The sequence below is a fragment of the Rattus rattus genome, chromosome 5 (genome assembly GCF_011064425.1).
Source record: "Rattus rattus isolate New Zealand chromosome 5, Rrattus_CSIRO_v1, whole genome shotgun sequence".
Taxonomy (NCBI): domain Eukaryota; kingdom Metazoa; phylum Chordata; class Mammalia; order Rodentia; family Muridae; genus Rattus; species Rattus rattus.
The window spans coordinates 13,224,009-13,245,916 of NC_046158.1; the positions used below are offsets into that span (position 1 = coordinate 13,224,009).

General features: G+C 49.2%; 1 protein-coding gene across 1 annotated transcript; it reads right to left on the reverse strand.

Moving 5' to 3' along the window:
• Positions 1 to 72: 72 nt before the first annotated feature.
• On the reverse strand, positions 73 to 21,657 carry Ptgs1 (prostaglandin-endoperoxide synthase 1). Its single transcript, XM_032903168.1, has 11 exons — positions 21,573 to 21,657; positions 21,379 to 21,474; positions 15,393 to 15,509; positions 14,927 to 15,067; positions 14,616 to 14,759; positions 11,863 to 12,044; positions 11,693 to 11,776; positions 9,700 to 9,946; positions 7,353 to 7,639; positions 2,952 to 3,099; positions 73 to 1,352 (listed from the first exon to the last, which is right to left on the reverse strand). The coding sequence occupies exons 1-11, from the start codon at positions 21,577 to 21,579 to the stop codon at positions 997 to 999; spliced, it is 1,809 nt and encodes a 602-aa protein (XP_032759059.1). The 5' UTR covers positions 21,580 to 21,657; the 3' UTR covers positions 73 to 996.
• Positions 21,658 to 21,908: the final 251 nt, after the last annotated feature.

A 21,908-nucleotide genomic window follows, 5' to 3' on the forward strand; every position in this document is an offset into this window, starting at 1 on the left:
CCGGTGGGTGGGAGGAGAGTCTCATCCGTGTTAACTTGCAGATGAGACACAAAGAGATGCATAACAAGCAACTTTGGGAAGAGAATTTTATTAGCTTCACGAGAAACGGCTGCCACAAGCAAAGACCTGCATGGGGATAGAACTGTGGTGGCTTCCAACCAAAATCATAGACGAGTCCACCTGTTCCCTCCACATCTTTGGAAAGAGTCTAAGCGTGACACCCAAGAACACCTTCCTGCCTTGCCCTCTGGTATAGACACAGACTTGGGCAAAGCAACCCTTGCTGGACATTGGGTTCTTTTGTTCTGTGTCCATTTCACTGAACAGGAAAATGAACCAATTCCACATTCTAGACATTCAAGTTGGGAATGTTTTGGCCCATGTTCTAGATCATTGACTTGGAACAGGACCTTCTGAGTCACCTGTCAGATAGTCAACATTCTAAGGGGCCTCCAGATGCTAAGAAGAAAATTAAGAACCCCTTTAACTTTCAAGGGAATTTTTTAAGGAGTTCTACATTCTAAAGTTGTGTGTTTGATTGATTGTTTGTTTGTTTGTTTTGAGAAAAAGTCTAACTATGCAGCCATGGCTGGCCTAGAACTCACTGCATAAACCAGACTGGCCTCAAACTGACAGAGATTCAACTGCCTCTGCCTTCCAAGTGCTGGGATTAAGGTGCATGGAACCACACCCTGCCCTATGATATAAAGTTTTAAGCCTGTATTCCAAATCAACCAGAAATCTAACTTTCTGTGTTGCCAACAAGGAGCCAAGTTCTGAGACGCCAGACAAAACCACTCCTAACTTTCTTAGTTAGCAAAGAATTCAGCATCCTAAAATGGCAAAAAAAAAAAAAAAAAAAATCACAATATTCTAGGCAAGGGTGAGACCTCAAGTTCCAAATGTCAATGTCAGCTCTCACAATGCCCAGCCGGGAAACCCACATCAAGGACTGACTTCTTCAGGAACAAAACTCCTCCCTCCAGAAGAGCCCCCTCAGAGCTCAGTGGACGGCCTCACGAAGACAGACCCGTCATCTCCAGGGTAATCTGGCACACGGAAGGAAACATAGGGGCAGGTCTTGGTGTTGAGACAGACCAGTTTCTTCAGTGAGGCTGTGTTAACGATGTTGAAGCCCACATCACCACCGAATGTGCTGGGTTTCCAGTACTCTGGGGAACAGATGGGATTCCCTAGGAGGCCCTTGAGGGAAAAAGGAGCCCCCATCTCTATCATACTCTCCCCAAAGATGGAGTTGGGCTGGCACTTCTCCAGCATCAGCCCCGGGTAGAACTCTAAAGCATCGATGTCACCATATAGCTCCTCCAACTCAGCGGCCATCTCCTTCTCTCCTGTGGAGCAAGAGGATATAGTCACTCGCAATTTTGTTAAGATTGACCTGGGGATGGAAGCTTCTAGATTCAGTTTTCCTCTGGGGATGACAGAGACTACAAAAGAACAACTTGAGTAACTGGGGGAAATGTCCTAAAATTTGACCCTACTACCATCAGGGAATAGTCAGGAAAGAAAAAATAAATAAGCCCTTCAATCTAGACTATGTAGTGACATAAGAGGACAGAGATCTAAATCTGCCCCCAAATAGATTGTGACCTCAAGCAACTAACCCCATTCTCTGGACTTAATTCTTGGGCCATCGTAACATGAAGAAAACAGCCTGTCTTGATTCCCTCAAGTAAGATCTCAAGGCCTTACCTATTACCTACTCTAGAGTCTCGTGTGTGTGTGTGTGTGTGTGTGTGTGTGTGTTTAAGTTCACACAAGTATTCAGAGCCAGTGTACTCTCTGCTCCTTGGAACCCTTTTTCATGAGAATCTTCAAGACTATTGCTCCAGGACCTGGCATCTACTGATCCCAGGATCTGTTCTACTCTGTGACAATTGCATTTCCACAGATGGTGGCCACATGAGACAGAAGGAAAGACAGATATGGACTTCTCCATTTATTTCCTCAATCCCATCGTCCTATGGGGTACAGGGTTCTGTCACAACATTGGAGACAAGAGGACTCTAACTGGACTGTCCAACATCTGGGGAAATTTGGGGAAAGAGAGAGGGGGAAGGAGAGAAAAAAGATCTTTTCAGGCCTATTTTATTTTTATTATATATGTCTCTGTGTGGGCATACACGTGTGAGACAGGTGCCTGTGGCAGCCAGGGGCATTGGATCCCCTTAAGTGGAATTAAAAGCAACTGTGAGTTTCCCAAGCTAGGTGCTGGCACTTGTACTTGAACTCAGGTCCTCTGCAAGAGCAGTCTTTACTCTTCACTGCTGAGCCATTTATACAGTCCCCTGTATACAGACACTTGATCACGCTTGATCACGATCTCCAGGAGAAACATTTGGGGGTGTGTGTGTGTGTGTGTGTGTGTGTGTGTGTGTGTGTGTGTGTGTGTGTGTGTTGTTTTGTTTTGTCAAGGGAGTTAAGCCAAGGACCTCTTGTATGCTGGGCAAGTTCTCAACCACTGAACCACAGCTCCACCAACCAACCAGATACTTCTATCATCTTTTTCAGTACTTAGGAACCACTAGATAGGATACAACCCAAGCCTTCAGCATCCTAGATCCCAGTGTAGTGACAACCTCCCTTTGCTACCTAGAATCTCCCAAGACAAGCCATTTGCTCCACCACATCTGTGACTATCCTTCCAGAGAGGTACCTACTTTTCTCACCTCTGTCCTTTTGTCTTCCCCTTGTTGTATCTGAAGCGCCCCTCCCTCTATTTTCTACCTGGAAAATTCCTATTTATCCCTCACTCCCACCTGGAAGGTGGTATCTCTTGACAAGCCACTGTCACATTCACTGTCTTCCCTAACAATGCTCAGCCACAGCACTAGCCACCTGCATCATCCCAGTCTCTCTCTTTGTGATCTCCTTCACTTTCTGGGCATGCCTCAAGGGCAGAGACTGTGCCCAGGACACAGCTGACATACCTGTGAACTCCTGGAAAGAAGTGTAAGGCTTCAGGCCAAACCTCTTTCGGTATTCATTGAAGGACTGCAGGCGCATTTCTCGGGACTCCTTGATGACATCCTCGGCCACATGCAGAACATGGTAGTCAAAGTTCCTACCCCCACCAATCTGCAAGAGATTAGCACGCCGTCAGTCTCAGAGTCAGGCCAAGCTCTTATATACCGTCCTGTGTAAGGTCTAAGAGAAGAACTCTAAGGCTCCAGTTCTTCCTGAACCAAGACAGAGAATGCAGTGTTGCCCAGTAATCATGACGCTGCAGTCTAGCTCTAGCCCTACCCTGTCATTCTCACTCAAGAGGCCCACAGTGTCCCTGCTTCCTCAACACTCAAGTGTGCAAAGCTCCACTTTCCAGTAACTCAAAGTCCTTGGAGTCACACCAACAGGTAGTGTCATCTTTATTGAAAGAAAAAAAAAGTCCCTGTGAAAATGAAGACTTCAGATCCCCAGGGCCTATTAGCCAGTCTGGCTAACTCACGAGGCAAGCTCCAGGCCAAATAAGAAAGAGATCCTGTTTGAAAAACAAGGTGGACAGCTCCTGAAGAGTGACACACACAACTGACCCCCCACACACACACACACACACACACACGCCCATAAAAAAGTCTTAAGGAAGTTCTACTTCTCCTGAAATAATCATGATAATGTTTAAGATGGTGATCTGTTTCAATAGGACAAGAATAACTGAGCAGGAAAGAAAAACATCGCTGAATTGAAATCATACGGCTCAGAGCAAAGCAAGCTTGGAACAGTGTGCAGAGAGGTTCCAGCCCCAGGTCTACCCATTCCAAGCTGTGGGGCTGGACTTGTGCCCCTCAAAGATGCACTGAAGTCTAACCTGCAGCACCCACAATCGTGACCTTAGCTGAAAATAGTCTCGCCTTATTGGTGGCTTTGCTTTACACACTTTCTATCACCCACAGGCAATTACGATCTGATAATAGTCTATGGAAAATTCCAGAAACAAACAATTCCTAAGTTTTAAATTGCATGCTATTCTGAGTAGCGTGATGAAATCTAATGAGGACTCTCTCAATCCTGCCCAGGATATGAATCATTCCTCTGTCCAGCATGTCTGTACTGCACAAGCTCCCTGACTTGTCAATCACTGAGCATCTGTTAGTTATCAACTCAGCGGTCCTGTTAACTGAGGGCTACACCCAGGTAACCCTTACGCAGTAAACTAAATATCACATACCTATGTCATTCATCACATCCATGTCCTCGCATAGACACAATGTCAACTCACATCATCCTGTAGGGATGACTAGAGTACACCACTGAGAAAGACCACATTACATACCTGATTACAGAAAACTGTTTTACAATTATTACTGTGTCTCTTACTAATTGATAAGTTAATTTAACCTAATTTATAAGTTAAGCTTCGCCACGGTTTGTATGTATAGGACTAAAAGCATATATATGGTTTAGTATTCTACCATTTCAAACATCCATGGGGTGTGGGGTGTCTTAGGATGTATTCCCTATGGATAAGAGAACTATATAGCCTTCATGGGTATAGCCAAAATAAAGACCTGCTTCATTAGGAAAGATCCTAGTCAAGAAGTGATGCCTTGTTTGTTCGTGTTTGATTTTTGAGACAGGGTCTCATGTAACCCAGGCTGGCCTAGAACTCGCTACGGAACTGGAATGGCCTTGAACTCCTGATCCTCCTCCTCCCACCTCCTGAGTGCGCCTCTGTGTCCATCCAAGCAGTGCCTTTTAAATGGTACTAGAGACACCGAGAAGACACCATGTGACAAGGTGATAGAGGCAGACAGTTGAGTGACCCTTCTACAAGCCAAGAAATACCAGAAACTGTGGGATCCCAGTGGAGAAGACATGGAACAGGTCCCCGTTAGAGCCCCCAGGGAGTGTTAGCATGTCCCTGCTGCCATCTAACCATGAGAGAATACATCTTTGTTACCTTAACCCACCTGCTCTGAGGCTTTTTGTTGGGAAACCCCAGCACACAAACACAAGGACAGACCAAGTTAGTGTTTCCTCATATGCAAAAAATAGGGAAAGCGAAAGCATCCACCCAATATGGTCGTAGTAAAATAAAGGGGATAAAGGAACAAAACAGTGTCATAGTGCAGTCCCATGGCAACATCCCCAGACAGTAGCCATCTGTGATAACCATTAAACAAAGTCTGCTTTGCCCATCCCTGCTCCTTTTTACTATCCTGAGAGTCAACACCTGCTACCTTCTGGCAATTTCAAAACCCAAACCTCTCACACACTCCACGGTCAACATAGCCCCACACAAAGGCTATTATCTCTTCTCACACCCATGTTGCCACAGAGAGCAGATGGCAAAAAACCTGCCAACAAGCTAAGGCTAATTGCAGTCAAATTACCAGGAGGAAATCTAAATCCACTAGGTGACACAGCTTCCTAGCAGGGCTGAGAGACAAGGATGACAGAGAAACAGAGGGCTGAAGATGACAAAGAGGGGTCCAGAGAGCTGGGGTGAAGGAAGGGGTGCTTCCAACTGTAAGGAAGAAGGGATTTCAGAGGCAGTTGGTTAGAAATCCCAAGAAAATGTATTCATTTGCCAGGGTTACAGCATAGGTGCCTTAACAAACGTACAATATCCCTTCCTTCACACTGAGCAGGTTAGGGAGTCTGGTGCTTGGCTCCCTCTGAAGCGCATCTCTTTGGCCTATAGACAGCCACTTCCTCCCTGTGCCTGCATGTGCTTTTCTTCCTGGGCGAGACTGTCTTAACCTCCTTGTTTTATGAGGACATCAATCACGTCGGATTAGGCCCTACCCCAGTTTCCTAGTTAGTCTTAAATGTCTCTTTAAAGATATCTTCCAATGTTATTCTGAGGTCTTCGGGGTTGGGACCATAGCGTATTACTTTGGGGGATGACAATTCAGCTGATAGGAAATGTGGAATTCAAAAAAGCACTTTATGTAGGCACTTTCATGTACATTAGCACATCCTAATAGGGTCCTCCTGCCCTTCAGAGGCTATGCCCTCTGACCCTCAGGCCTTTGCGGGTACCGTCTTCTCCACATAGAACAGGGTCATCTCCTATCAGCAGCACCACAGCTCTCCATGGGAAATGCCTGCCCATCCTTACCATCTCACTGGTCACCTCTAACACTCGACTCTGGCTCACGGAGATGCCCGGATGCCATTGCTTTCCATACGATGGTCCTCAACACGTTCTTAGAATCCTGAGGACATTAGAAAGCACTTGCCATGGTCCCTTCTACACAAGTACTCAAGTGACGGTAGCTGTCACAGGATGGTTTCTCTTCTACGGGGAGAATGCCAAAGGGACAGGGTCCAAGAACCACATCAATCTTCTTCATCGCCACATATATCCGGGCATCTGGAGTAATGCCTGTGCTATGGTTTGAGCCTGAAATGTATTCAAGAGGTTTCTGTTTTAAGCACTTGCTCCTCAGATGGTGGCACTACTTGGGGGGGAGGGGGCGTGTTGAATGATGTCATATAAGTGAGGCAGGTACAAGATAGAATGAGGCCTGTCATTGGACAAGAAGAAAGGATGAGCAGGTGAAAAGTTTGAGGGATGAGGAGGAGACTAGAATGGAATGATGGGAGGCCAGCGGAGACTGCAGAGAAGCCTTGGAGAGAACATGGAGGCTGACGTTAAGATTCCACTCTGTGTACTTACAGGTTGTTATGAATGTTCTTAAGGGATGGATGCGCGTGGAGCTTTGTATGTTTAGGTGGGCAATTATATCTTATCAGTTGGATCAGAGGTTACTGTGTTGTGTGTTCTTTCTTGTGGAGAATTGAGTTTTGAAGGGTGTGCGGTGGCAGAGACCGTGGGCCACCACAGAGTTGGGATATGTGTTTCTGGCAAGATATCTACCAGATATCTTAGGGCGTTGCAGTGCCAGATCTAGCGGGGAGCAAAAGACAGCATTTTAATATAATTTTATAACAACAGGGGTGCTTTTGGAGCCTTTAGAAGATGAGGCCCAGCTGAAGCAAATGGGTAGCCTAGAAAGTAGCCTTTGAGAGTTACAGCTCAGGCCCCTGGTTCCCATCTCATCTCCTGCTCTGCTGGGATGTGAACAGCCTCTGCCTTGAGCTCCCTGCTGCCATACACAGACTGGGACACTCTGCCATGGCTTCCTCACTGTGACAGACTATAATGCCCCCCGAAACTGTGAGCCAATCCTTCCTCCTCTGAGTGGTTTCTGTCATTGTAACATAAAAGTAACTAATAAAAAACCTGGTACTGTCACCCAGATGAGAGACTTCATAAAGGGATATTTACAGCCACCTGTAGACGTAACACTGTGTTTGTTCCACAGTTGAAGAAACCGGGGTTTCCCAGAGACCACCCCCGATGCCTCTGTTCCTCTGAAGCTTACCCGGCCAGCCCTCTGGCGAGAGAAGGCATCCACCAGTGCCTCGACACCGTAGTCCACCAGCATAGATGTGTTAAATAAAAACTGCTCATAGCTGTACTCTTGTGAGCCCACTTGGAAGGAATCAGGCATGAGCGGATGCCAGTGATAGAGGTGGTTGAACTCCAGGGCGATGCGGTTGCGATACTGGAACTGGGCTCGGAACAGCAGCTCCGGGTCAAACTTGAGCTGCAGGAAATAGCCACTCAAGTGCTGAACGTACTCCTCGATGATAATCTTGATGGTTTCCCCTGCAGGGGACGGGGGGGACAGATAAGAAACAAGGTCAGCAGAGCTCAATACGTGGGAAATAGACAGCTCACAAAAAGTGCTTGCTCTGTCTCCTTGCTTGTGCCGGTGCTCATTTATTCCCCTTGGTCACTTCTGCTTTGGGTTCTTGTAAGGGGATGTGAAAACAGAACTGTCTCGGACTTGACTGAGAGATCCAGACAAGGGCACTGCTGCTCCAAAGGGAGGCCTTGGACACAGGAAAGGAGTCATCCAAGAACTGGTTTCCAGGGGCTAGAGAGAAATGGCTGCTCTTCCCGGGGACCCAGGTTCAATCCCCAGCACCTGCATAGTGCATTCTTCTGGGCTGCATGGGCACCAGCCATGCACGTGATACACAGATATACATGAAGGCCAAAGTACAAGAATATATAAAATAAATTAAAAGAAGAAAGAACCCAAGCCTGATATAGCCTCCCTCCTACAGACCGTGACAAGGGTCTGGAGAAGTCATGAATGGTAGCACAATCCTGTAAACCCAGAACTTGGAGGCATTGGAGGTGCTGAGGCAGGAGGGTTCCAAAGTTGACGCCAGGGTGGCCTAAAAGACTTTGTCTCAAAAAAAAAATTTTTTTTGTAAGCTGAGAAACTCTGAAAGATATAAAAACACAGTTTGCATTAGTAAAGAATGTCATTCTACTGAAGCCCTCAGTGAGAGACCAGGGCTTCAGAGAGCCCATCTGACAGCTGCTGCTGCAACCAAAGAAAGCCACACAGCTGGGGAGCCCAGCCCTAAGTGCTTGTTTAAATGTAATATATTTCTCATGTGCTGTTATATATGTCAGAATCTCATGGGCAGGGGTTTCCCTTTGATCCCTTAGGAAGCAGCTATTCACAAAACAAGCGGCCGAGAAAGAAGTTTGAACATTGCAGAACAATATAAAAAACTGGCCAGCTGGGTAGTTAAAGGAAACTGTTATCTAGACCAATCAGCCAACAGATAAACTGACTTTTTAGTAAACTGACCTGGAGCTGCAGGACTTTCGGTTAGCAGAGACGGGCTCAAATCCTAGCTTCTCAATATGTGGGCGTCAGAGCTTGAATCAAGTTATTTGTCTCACCAGAGCCCACTTTCCCCACCTGTAAACTGTAGGTTCTATTGATTGTCATGGGATGCCCATAAGACCATGTATCAGGTCATGTGAGGAGCGGACAACAGAGGCATTTATGCGGCTGGCACAGGACTGGCAACCTCAGCCGTGTCAACACGGGTGAGCAGAAGTCCTAGCTCTGATAACAGTATCTCACACAGCAGGGTGCCGGGCAACCTCGAGCCACAGACCAGGCCTCTCTGGTAAAGGTCTGTGAAATACAGACCTCAGAAGAATCAGCTTGTCCACCCTTGGACTATTCTTATCCCCAGTGCCTAACTCTTCCAGGAGCCGGTGAATTAGGCTCTATAATTGGAACCAGTCATGTCCAGTTGTGACTCAGACTAGGAGAGCATGGTCTGGATTGAGGTGTCAGGGTCCAGGCAGGAAACCATCTGACATTTTAGGTTATGGACCCACCCCCGTAGGAGACACAAAAATATCTTGTCCCTGAGTCACCTAGAATCTACCAAATTCGACAAAAGTTGATAGAGAGAGAAACTGGGGGTTTCCTGAGGCTGGGGTAAGCTGGGGTTTTATACTGGTGTAAAGAGGAAGTCAGTGCCAAACTGGGTACAGCACAAAGAGGAAGCAAATTGGGATCTGAGGTGGCCAATCAAATGTACTCAGCGCCTTCTTCCCTCTAGGCCTCCTAGCAAATCCTTCCATCAACCCGTGTAGGAACTGAAGCCACAGCCTGGAGACCTGGGCCTGAGGTCTTAGCCACCAGTTGTCCCTCTCACCAATGTGACCACATTGGCTAAATCTTTTTTTTTTCTTTCTGCTTTTCACTATTAAGTTGCTTGTATTTTAATTTGTTTACTGACTATGGATAGCCAAACCTGGCTTGGGCTCACTCTGCGACTCTCCAGATTCGGTAACACCAGGGTCCTAACCTGCCTGCCTTCCCCCTTCTCGGGGCACGTGCTCACCTATAAGGATGAGGCGAGTGGTCTGGAAGAGCTGCTCGTCATCCCATGTAGGATGCTCCTCCTTCAGCAAGTCACACACACGGTTATGCTCGCGCAGCCAGATCGTGGAGAAGAGCATCAGACCCGGGAGCAACCCAAACACCTCCTGGCCCACAGCCATCTGCTTTTCGGGCGGGACACCTGGTGGGTAGCGCATCAACACGGACGCCTGTTCTACGGAAGGTGGGTACACCTCTCCGTCCAGCACCTGTGGGATGAGGCCGCCTGGCAACCTGACTCCGGCCCTCCTCCAAGATCCCTCTTGGAGCTCTCCACAGCCGGCTCCTATGACTTCCTCAGCCCTGGCCCTCCTGCCTGCTGCTCCCTAAGTGCCTGCCCTAGACGCTTGCCCTTACCTCTTGGGTACACAGCAATAAGTATAGAGAAAGGGGAGGGAGGGAAGGAGGGAGGGAGGGGGAGGGAGGGAGGGGGAGGGATGGAGGAAAGGAGAGACTCCCTCCTCCACACAACACATCCCTACAGAGGTGGCTAGAATCACCCACAGTAGTTCCCTCCTCTCACCCAGACATCGCTTATCTTCCTGGATCTTCCTGCCTCCAAGCCTTCTCACAGCTAAACCCCCCAGGAGCAAGGAGAAGATGACCATGGCCCGTTCTTGGCTTCCTCAATTCCATTGCAACTCTAACTTCCTAGGGCAGCAGTCCCAGCCTCCAGACCGTCTAATGGTACCAACTGGTTGGTGGCAGTTATCACAAGAGTAATGAGATAGGTGGTGGTATCTTCGTCTATTCATGAAGTACACACACTGCCAAGCTATATGCAAGTGCCGTTCTCCACTCTGAAGATGCCCCAGTGAATTTTCCTTCAGTCCTTTCAGGTTTCCAGAATCCAATGTGGAAGCCACTAGCCACCTGTGGCCCCAAGACTCCAAATTTGATAGACTGAAGACCTCTATTTTCATTTAGTTTATATTTTACTTGATTTTGTTTTTAATTTTCCTTTTTAAGGTTTATTTCTGTATGTACATGTGTGTATGTTGTTTGTATGTGTGTGTTTATGTATGTATGTATGTATGTATGTATGTATGTATGTATGTGTGCCTCCAGTGTGAGTATGGCCACAGAAGCCAGAAGATGGCATCAGATCTTTTAGAACTGGAGTGACAGTAGTTGCGAACCTCTATGTAGATGCCAGGAACCAGGGCCAGGTCCTCTGGGAGATCAACAAGTGCTCTTAGCTGCTGACTCATTTCTCCAGCCCTTTCGTTTTAAGTGTTTAAAGCTGATGGTTCAGCTATTGCACATGTGACTCTACTTATTCAATTACAGATTTTATGAAATCTAGAGAGAAAGCCACCTCCAATGAAAACCTTTTCAATTTTTACTACTTTTTTTTTTTTAATTTATGTGTGCAGAGGCGAGAGCACCCTGGTATCAAAGCAGGTCAGAGGATAACTTGCAGGAATCAGTTCTCTCCCAGGGACCAAACCCTGGTTGTCAGGTTTGGTGGCAAGTGCCATCTGACCAGCCCAAGTAAAGCATATTATTAAAATCCATCTTATCTGGGCTTTTTTTTTTTTTCACTTTTGTTACTGAAGCCACTAGGAAATTTGAATTCCATACAAGGCTCACGCTACTATTGGACAACTCTGGTTTACACAAGAAATCTTGCTACAGCCTGTATCCTGACAGTCATGTATGCGACCCCTGATGGGCATGAGGTTGGCAGGGCTCACGGCTAAGACAGACACTGCCCAGTCAGTGTTTAAGTCCCATCATGGCGCCCATCCATGGAACGGCTAAGGAATAAAAGCATCCCCAGGAGGCCACAGAAATCCATCTCGTTCTTTATTTGCTTTTGCCCTATTAACTCCAACCAGCCTTTACTCTCCGCCCTCCTGGATACCCTCACCTTCAATTTGCCTACCCAGACATCTTTGTAAGAGAGAACAAGGGAGACCCTCCCCACTGTCCCATCCCCAAGCCAACACTACCTGGTACTTAAGTTTCCCATCCTTGAAGAGCCGCAGGTGGTACTGTCGTTCCAGACTATCTCCATAAATGTGGCCAAGGTCTACCTGAGGTCAGGGAAAGGGCCACTCAGATCACATGGACTCTGATGATAGCCTGCATGTGATACCTAAGGACCCCCATGCATACTCACCCCATGGCCTAAGGCCTTGGTAAAGCCAGGACCCATCTTTCCAGAAGTCTTGAAGAACTGGTGGGTGAAGTGTTGTGCAAAGAAGGCAAACAAGACGTTGGTCCCCTGCGGGGCAGGAATGAACTCCCTTCTCAGCAGCAATCGTTGGGCCAGAAGATGAATATCTGGTAACTGCTTCTTCCCTAGTTGGGGAGGTAAAGAGCAGTAGATGCCTAGGTCTTGCTTGTACCTTCCTACCCTAGGGATCACTGAGCTCCCAGAAGTCCCCTAGGCAAACTAGCCCAAGCAGAAAGGCCAGAGACTCCTCCTCGGAGCCAATCCTCCCTCCCCTCAGGTAGTCTATAACCTGCTCTACCAAAAGAAAGACCTTGAAGTATTTGCCAAGGATATGGCCTGGTATTTGGAATTTGTTTTTAAGTCCCTTAGAGGTGTACACCCATAATCCCAGCACTGAGGAGGCTGAGGCAAGAGCATCTCCAGTTAAAAGCCTGCCTGGGTTACACCGAGAGACTATATCTCAAAATCACAAGACGGAGTCAGTGGGATGGCTCAGCAGATAAAAGTACCTAGGACAGGGGTTGGGGATTTAGCTCAGTGGTAGAGCACTTGCCTAGGAAGCGCAAGGCCCTGGGTTCGGTCCCCAGCTCCGAAAAAAAGAACCAAAAAAAAAAAAGTACCTAGGACAGAGACCTGACCACCTGAGCTCAAGCCCCCAAACCTACATTAAGGTGATAGGAAAAATCAACTCCAAAAAAGTTGTCTTCTGCACGTGTGCACACATACACACACACACACACACACACACACACGCTAATAATCTATTGATTTTTACATTTAAAAACCTCCATTAGAAAATGGAAAGTGGAATGGTGTGATATTATGGAACATGTATTTAATCCCAGCACTCAGGAGACAAGGTAGGCAGTCAAGACCAGCCCGGTCTACAGGAAGTTCCAAACCATCTAGAGTTTCATAATGAGATCAAAAGGTGGGGGGTGGGGCTAGATGAAGTAAGGCTGGGTAAACTGTGGGTAGTGCTGAAACTAGAACATGATTCTCCATCCGTTCCTCTCAGGTTCTGTGTGCATTTTCAGCTTTCCCATAATGAGATAACAACAACAAAAAGTTGGGGTCTGGGGAGATGGATCAGAGATTAAAAGCACTGGAGGCTTTTCCAGAAGACCCTGTTTAGTTCCCAGCACCTGCATGGCAGCTCATAACTATCCCTTACTCCAGGTCCAAGGAAGCTAATGCCTTCTTCTGGCCTCTGTAGGCCCCATACACACATAGGGCAAGAACTGCAGGTGAAACACTCATACATGTAAAATAATAGTAAGTCTATTTTTAAAATTAAATATCACAGATTCCCATTGCCCTGGAGCAAAGTAACCTGTATTTACATCTGACAACACTATTTGTTAACTCTGTAAGCGGAGATAAGCTCACTGTCTTCATCTATGAAAGAGGGTGATGGTATTTGACGCAGTGGACCTGAGGAACAGTGTGAGAGGACGTAAGCCCAACAGGGAGCAGGTGCCCTGTCTTTCTCAGATCTATTCTGTCTTGCTCTTATACCATGAACACAGCCATGGGCAGCATGCATAACTGTGGCTGTGTCCTGGTAAAAAAAACTTCAGTTACAAAATTGGCTATAATTTGCCTATTTCAAACAATGTCAGCCTTTCTAGCCTGGGGTAAAGACAAGTCATCATGGAAGTCTGCCAAGATATTACAAAGTAAAAGACCTTCCTTAATTATGTCCATGTCAGAGGAGCTGTTGCCTACTGCCCTCACGGAAGGAGGCAACAGGACTTCCTGCATCCTAGTAAAAGCTTCCCTTCGCCATCCCACATGTGAAGTCCTGTGTTGAAGACTCAGGGTCAATAGATGGGGATTAACGTGGTCAACTGGACTCCTCAGACAGGAGTCACCCCAGAAGAAAACAGAGGGAACAATATCTATCTTACACTTTGGAATCATCCTTGGGAATGATTGATTCCTGCAGTGTTGGAAGGAATCAGATGTCTCGGTGGCATTGGCCATACTTGGGGAACAGCAGGTAACCGTGTGAATGAAAACCATCAATGTAGCATCCTGGAGACCCAAGCAGGGACATCAGCACACACCTAAGCTTCAGGGTATCCGAGACTACAAGGCTGTAGGGGACTTGTGTCCAACAGTGACACCGTGTGGCAGCGGGTGAAGCGACAGCAGTGCAGGATTGACCAGCCTGTCTTTGGTGAATAGCGTTGGTTCCTAGGATTGGTTCTGAGCTGAGTAGCCAACCGCAAAGGTCTCTTAGCAGTTTGGGAGAGAGTGAAAAGGGGCCCCAGGAAGCCAAATGGGTCTTGAGCAACTGAAGAAAAAGAAAGTGACACTCTTTGCTCCCAGCCTTGGTGGAGCCTAGAAAGTGTAGCAATAAGGCATCAAGCTGAGTTAGCACCCAGAACACGGAACTCTCTACTCCTTCCTTCTTCCATTTCAGCTTCAAGTTACCAGCCAACAGAAGGCCCCTTCATCAGTAGACAAGGATTAAATAGACAGACACCCTGGAGTACCATGAGAGCCATAGTCAGCCTCTGCCTCTGACTTTCGTTGTCACCTTAGGCAAGACCCTTAGTTGCCTTTTCTGCCTTTCCTTGGTCTTAGACATGCTGTCTTGCCTTGCTCCACCCATCTATGAAATGGGTCAGTAATGGCTTTGCCTGAAAAGGAAAACTCAAGCCAGTTCCTTACCACAGCCCCTTCCTTACCTTTGGTTCCCATGGGTGTAGGACAGTCTTTGGGTACAGAGGGCAGAATGCGAGTATAGTAGCTCACGTTGGAGAAGGACTCCCAGCTGATGTAGTCATGTGCTGAGTTGTAGGTTGGAGGGCTGGGGATAAGGTTGGACCGCACTGCAGGACAAAAATAAAGATGGCACAGCATTCAGAACCTCAGTGACACCCCCTTCCCTGCCTCCTCCTATGTCAAGCCTTGCTTTATGTGGTAACCACAGTTGCTTTACCCACTGCTTTTATCAACTACCAAGATCCCCAGATCGGTGGGGCCAACTCATACCCACCTGTGAGTACCAGGCGCATGAGTACTTCTCGGATGAAGGTGGCATTCACAAACTCCCAGATCCAGTACCCGTGTGTCAGCAGGAAATGGGTGAATGAGGGGCTGGGCCGCAGGGAACTCCGAAGCCAGGTCCAGATCTCAGCTGCAGGGGTGGTGGGAGCCACTGAGTCCATCCCGTCTGGCAAGACCTGAACTACCCATGCTGAGAGGATAGGGACCAAGCAGGAATCTATAGGAAGTATCCTTAGGAGCGATGACACAGGAGAGAGCCAGGACCCAAAATAGGACAAGGGACAAGGAGCACGAAGAACTACCACAGGGTGGGAGTGGACTAAGAAAAGAGCTAGGAGCTAGGATCAAAGCCAGACAAAGAGGGACAAGAAGCCATGTCCAGAGAAGAACGCAGATGTGAGGGTATAGAGAAGATCCGGGGAGTGGGAGAGAGAGGGGCTGGAGGCCTTGCTCACGGATAGTACAGTTGGGGCCCGAGTAGCCCGTGCGAGTACAGTCACATTGGTAGTGGTCGAGGCCAAAGCGGACACAGACACCCTGGTTCTGGCATGGATAGTAACAACAGGGATTGACTGTGGATGAGAAACAGGTATTAGAGACACCCCCACATAGTCTCCTGACCTGCCCTGCCCCACTCCTACACCATAGACAGAAACCCCATCCTGTGCCCTGAACCTCCAGCCTATTTCATGCTAGGGGTGCAGGGGATCCCTCCCTGCTACCACTAAAGTGGTCAGGGGAAGAATCCAGAGCTAAGCTGGTGGTAATGAGGCTCAGAAACAGCTGATAAGACCATGTGCAATGGGCCCCACTTCCTGCCTTGGCAGAGCCCAGTGGCAAGGCTGTGTGTTTGTGGGCTCTAGAAAGGAGACCAGGGTGTGGGAAGGTTTCTACCAGATGAGCACCCAGGTTGTGAGCACCTGGGTATTAGAACACAGGATCTGCCTGGCCTTCCATTTCTGCAGAAGGGAGGGGACGTCAGGCTTCGTTATGCCCACTTTGCAGATGAGGAAAATAACGCCAGAAAAGGTCACCAGGAAATGGCTATATCAGGCCAACTGTCCATTACTTCACTTCCTCTCCACCCCGCCTCCCCAGACTCAGCAATCAATTTCAGGAAAGAGGTTCTTCAGAACCAAGGATAAAGTATAAGAGACTAGAAGGGTGACCCCAAGATTTCAGCTACCCTGAAAAGCAGTAACTTGACCTAAGTAAAGTTGGGGTCTATACTCTAAGATCTTGAAGAAGTCAAAGAGCGATCACAAGAAGCCTGACTGGAGAGAAATCCTCTGAGACAGCAGTGCATGAACTCTGCATCCAACCCCTTCCTCCCTATTCTCACCTCATAGAACCCCCAACAACAACAACAACAACAACGATGACGACGACAACAACAACAACAACGACGACGACGACGACAACAACAACAACAACAACAACAACAACAACAACAAAAGTCCCTCCCAGACTGGAAAGATAGCTCAGTGGTTAAAAGCTGACCTCTTCCAGAGGTCCTGAGTTTAAATCCCAGTAACCACATGACCTCTTCTGGTGTGTTCAAAGACAGCTGTGGTGTACTTTAAATAAATAAATAAATAAATAAATAAATAAATAAATAAATAAATAAATAATAAATAGTCCCTCCCTGTGTCTAAGCCCCATCCTTCTGACTGCCACCCTCTTTCTATAACTCTGTGACCTCAGAAACTCTTCAGCGATCAAGTTCAATAGTCATGCAATTCATCCAGGTCCAGCCCTGTCTCCACCCACTGCTCAGTCAGGGAAACTGAGGCTTGGAGAGAGATAGAGGTTTAGCCAAAAGCAGAGCAAAGCCGCGGAGACCCAGGACTCCTGGCTGCTGGCAGGAGGCACCTGGCTCTGGCTTTCGCAGAAATGTCAGATCCTTTCTGTGAACGCAGCTGTTCCTGGGCACAGAGCCAACAGCATAGGGAACTTTAACACTGTGTGTGAGTGATGATTAGGGTCAAGAGGGTGGCAAGAAGTCAGATCAGCCTGGCACGAACTGGCAAGTCATCAAGGAGGCCAGCATCAAAAGGCCTGAGCAGCAGCAGAGCCTGGCCCTCCAGCCTCCTCGCCTCAAAGCAGAGACTCCCTTCAGCAGTACAACACCCTTCCTTCACCTCCAGGGGCCTCCAGAGGCCCCCAGCACCACCATCACCACACGCATACCAGCAGAAATCATACAGGCCACGCATGCAAATAGTTTTGCTTAAGCCCTGGAGACTTTGAACAACCCCACAATGGCATTGCCCTGATCTCTGGCAGAAGTATAGAAGAGAGAGGCTAGAGGGAAGAAGGCTGGACAAAAAGAGGCCTTCCCAAGCTGCCACAGGTAGATCTGGCAAGCGAAACCCAAGGATGAGACTTGCCAGGACCTCAGAGATCCACATCCCCCAAATACTGCCCCGCACGCTCCAGTTAGTCACAGTCCCAGAAAGATCCAAGAGACCTGGATCCACTTTCAGTCTGGGCCTCCTCCGATCATCAATTGATCAAGCTCAGCTCACCTGCTGTGAGCCCACCAACACCCCCTCTCACTCTCTCTTACCCAGGGCTCTCTCTTACCACCATACACTCTTGCTACTCAAAAGGCAGGGACAGAAGAAGGAAGGGGCTCCTCCTGGCCCAGTTTTCTACCTCAGCTGAAGTCTCAATGAGTCCAGAATCTCAAAGGGGGTACAGCAACCCCCACCCTTACCTAAGACTACGTTTCTCCTTCACACATCTTCCAGCCTTCCCCAAGAAATCCTGCTCCGCCCTCTGCCCAAGGCTTCCCCAAGTCCTCCTCTCCCTGAGGAGTCCACCCTGAGGGAAGGCCATACCTTCCCAGTCATTCATCTCCCGGTTGGGCCTGGCTCACAGCCTGGGCTTGGCCCACCAGCTTTCAGGAAACCACTGGTGATGGAAGCTTAACAAATGGGATGTGGAACTAATAAAATGTCTGGATGACACTAGCCATCCCCTGCTGGGCAGAGAGACGCTTTCATCCTCCCAGCAGCCCCCTGAGGCTAGCTGTGAGGCCTCCTGACGTCACCAGGGTTTCATGCCCCGCCCCAATCCAAAAGAGGGCCCTCCCTCCCTCCCGACCAAACTGTGGCCAGCTTTCCCTCCTTCCTCCCCACTCTTTCCATAAACACCAACTGCCTCGGGACAGGAAAAGTTCACTTGGACAGGGACAACAACCACAGGAGCTCCGGGATATGAAAGTGTGCAGAGAGGAGACCGGGTGCCACTGGCCAAGCAGACTGTGGCAGCCAGGCTGGGGAAACTGGGGCTGTCACTGAGAATCCCCAGGGTGTATTTGTCTTCCAGCGCCCAGCAGGAAGATGCGCAAGTCTCCCATAGCACAAGGAGGAAGTCTAGGCTCAGAGAAGGCAAGAGGTTAACACGCAAACCCCACAGCTTCCAGGCTGCAAAACCAAAATTTGAACCTCCTTCCCTCCCCCTGCCTGACTCCACCTGCAATGTCTGGGACTGGATTTAGGGGAAGGATACAGCAGTAATGCTGATCCAAAGGCTAAAGGCATTGCTGTTTCCTCAAGGTAAACTGTAAGTGAGTGTGAGAGCCTGGTGCCTCAGCCTCCTGGCCTCCTCTCGAAAGCAGACCTCCAGACATTCAACAGGAAGGTTGTCCTTTCATTGTCCTTTCAGCCCGACTCCACCTCGGCATGATCCCCATGGCAACCCACACACATGGCAACTCCTTTACACAGCAGAGGTGATCTCTGCTGAAACCACCCAGCTCCCTGGCCAACAGAGAGGTCCTCTCTACAGAGACGACCCATCTTTCTTGATGGAACCAAGGAGCCATCAGAGAAGAGAACTAGGAGGTCCAGGCACACGGTCTAATCTACTTCCAGTGAGCCACACTCAAGCACAAGTCAGCTACTGCGGAAGAATAGAGGAAAGATGAACTCAGAAGTGATCCTGTCCCTGGCCATATGCATGAACAAGTGCCTTCCACACTTAGAGCCTTGTTTTCCTGTCTGCTCCATAAGCAGGTAGAGTGGGTATCTCAAAGGGGCTCCCCACCCTGTCTGCACTCTAGAGGAAGCCAAGCCACGCCTCTAAATTTTTCCCATCCTCAGCACAGAACTCTGGAACCAGTCCCATTGAGTTCCAGCCACTCATGAAGCAGGATGATGGACAGCCACTGTGGTGCCAGCAAAACACACAAACGTAAAGGCCAAAGCAGCCAACCCATATTCCCACAGATAACCCCTGAGCAAGATTTCCCGGCTCTAAAAGTCATCCGTGGATTTGAGTAAAATGTCCTCCAGCCCAAAAGTTGGGGATCTGGACTCACAGCCAAGCAGGGAACGGAACAGGTAGAGCTAAGGAACACAAGGTTCTCCAGGATGTGTGCACAACATCAGGCAGAAGATGATGCACCCGAATCCTGTAAGAATAATATTTACAGAAGCTCTAGGAGGCTGGCGTCAAAGAGGGGAGCAAGCCTGAGTAGCCGGGCCCAGGTCTTCCCTGACACCACACTTGTAGGCAGATCCAGGACAGACATCTCCATGGCAGACCCAAGTAGCCGCCTGTAGCAGGAAAGTGAGGCCCTCCAGGTACACAGACCTAGCTGGGGCTGGAGATAGGAGTAACCAAGACACAGGGAGGCTTTGGCCCGTGTTCAAGTCTCACCCCACATGCTGGAGTCAGTCTAGCCTCAGGCTTCCAAGCCTGGTTCACAGCTCTACTCACCAGACCATGCCCTCTCCCTGGGCACACAAATGGGCTGGGCGTGCTGGTGCACTCTTATTTAATCCCAGGACTAGGGAGACAGAGGCAAGTGGAGCTCTATGAGTTCAAGACTAGCCTGTTCTACATAGTGAGTTCCAGGAAAGCGGCCTGCAGCCCCCAACCCACGATTCTTCACACAGAGGCAAACACTCCCTCTTTGACATCCATATATTTTCCTCACCTTTAGCCACAGCCCCTATGAAACAATCTGCTGGCGCCTGTCTCCACCATCAGACTGTGGACTCCAGAATCACTCTGGGCACCTACATCACTCCACATCAGACTGTGACCTCTGCGTCACCAGGCCCTAACCAAAGGCTCACATAGGAGAAGCCCTTAGAATGCAAAACAAAAAATTCCACTACAGGCAGAAGGGACTCTGTGACTCTGGCCAGGTACAGCTTGGGCCACCAGGTCATGCCTACTCCCTGGCTAAAGGGAGGACACCAAGTCAAACCCAGGGTCTGGAACGGAGGGGGATGGAGGTGGGGTACATGGGGTCAGATGAGAGCTGGGCTCATCCTGAAACTGAAAACCAGCATAATCAGCCTTGGCTTGACCATCAGCTCACTATGGGGTCTCCAACAAATGGCCCCAGTTCCTCAGCCCCTCAAAGTTCTGATCTATAAAATGGACCTAAGCATCTCCCTCCTGCAAGGCTTCAGTGAGCACCAAAGAGGCACACGCAGCTAATCTTGGTAAACTGCAGTGCTGGGTCGGAAATGCTTCCTTCCCAACACCCAGACCGTCTCTGTTCTAGCACAGGTGACTCCAGTTCTCCTCACTCAAACCCCTCCTCCAGGAAGCCTACTGTGATTCTCAGTCCACTCTGTCCTCTGAGCTCCAAGGCCCTGTAGCAAGCCTGGACTCCTACTCCCTCCTTTTCCCGACAGCCAATCTTTCTTGGCCCCATTTTAAAGATGGGCATCCAAACTGGAGAGAGAGAGGAAGGAAAGGTGGGGAACTAGGGAAGAGAGGATGGGGAGGGAGGTATTTTTCTTTCCTAGAATCGGGTTCTGCCCTGAGGGAGAGGAACGGGACAGAGTTGCAGAACTGACTTCTCTAGAGCCAGGTATTGGGAATGCCTGGATTAGGCTGGCCCTAGGTTCAAACCCTGAGCCTGCTATGCATTGTGTGAGCTGGGGCTGTTATTGCCCTATTGAGCCTCAGTCCATGTCCCCATTTCCAGGATGGCTGCCCCCACCTCCAGTATCTACTGTTTGGGTGATAGGTTGAGCATTAAGACCGACTCCCCAAAAGTTAGAGGCTAAAGAAAGGGAACTCACTGTCCAGCCTGCCTTCCCCTTGGCGCCTGCCGCTTCCTCCCCAAGGAGCCCCCACAGGAAACCGCCGGGTTCTGGGGAAGGGGAGGGAGTTACAGAGGCTGCTTGGAAAGTCGGACCACAGAACAGGTGAGAAGTTAAAGAACTTGCTCCCCCTGCCGGCTCAGGATCTCAGTCGGCTGTGTGCCAGAGAGATCCCAGGTAGGCCCTAGCCAGGGGCCACACCCCTGGAGTTCTCCAGGGACCCCATCCCATTAACTCAATACCCTACTCCCCGGCGCCGCTAGCCGAAAGGGGAACAGGGGGTACCTACGGGAGGAAGAAAATGGAGATGGGCCAAGCCCACGGCACAGGATTTGGGATCTTCACGAACATCCAGGGGGCCACCTACCTGGTGAGGGTACCCCAGGATCTGTGAGCAGTACCGGGGGTGGTGGGAGCAGCAGCAGGAGCAGCAGCAGGGGAAACTGGAGCGAGAGACTCCTTCCTGCAGAGGGAAGAGAGAGTTGAGCCTGACGTTCAAGGCTCCGCCTGCAGGCCACCGAATTCCGGGGCGCGTGGGGGCACCGCTGGGGTCGGACTCACGACTCATGACTCTGGGAGTAGATGGATGTGCAACGCCAACGGCTGGCTCTTCTGGTGTTACTCCAGCACTGCCCCAGCACCGGCGGGTCCCCTCCCACCCATCCCTCGGCTCCACCCCCACTCCTCCCTCTAGTTGTCACCTCGGAGAGGCCGACCGCCAACTTCCTCTGCTCCAGCCTTAGCCAAGACATTTTATTAATTACTGCGTGATGACCGCTAAGACCGTCACTCACGATCCTTGAGGTGCAAGACCCTTTTCTAGTGTCAGAAATGCATCCATTTGGTATATAATGAACTGAGGTTCTCTGAGGATGGGCACGACGGAGGACAGGGCTT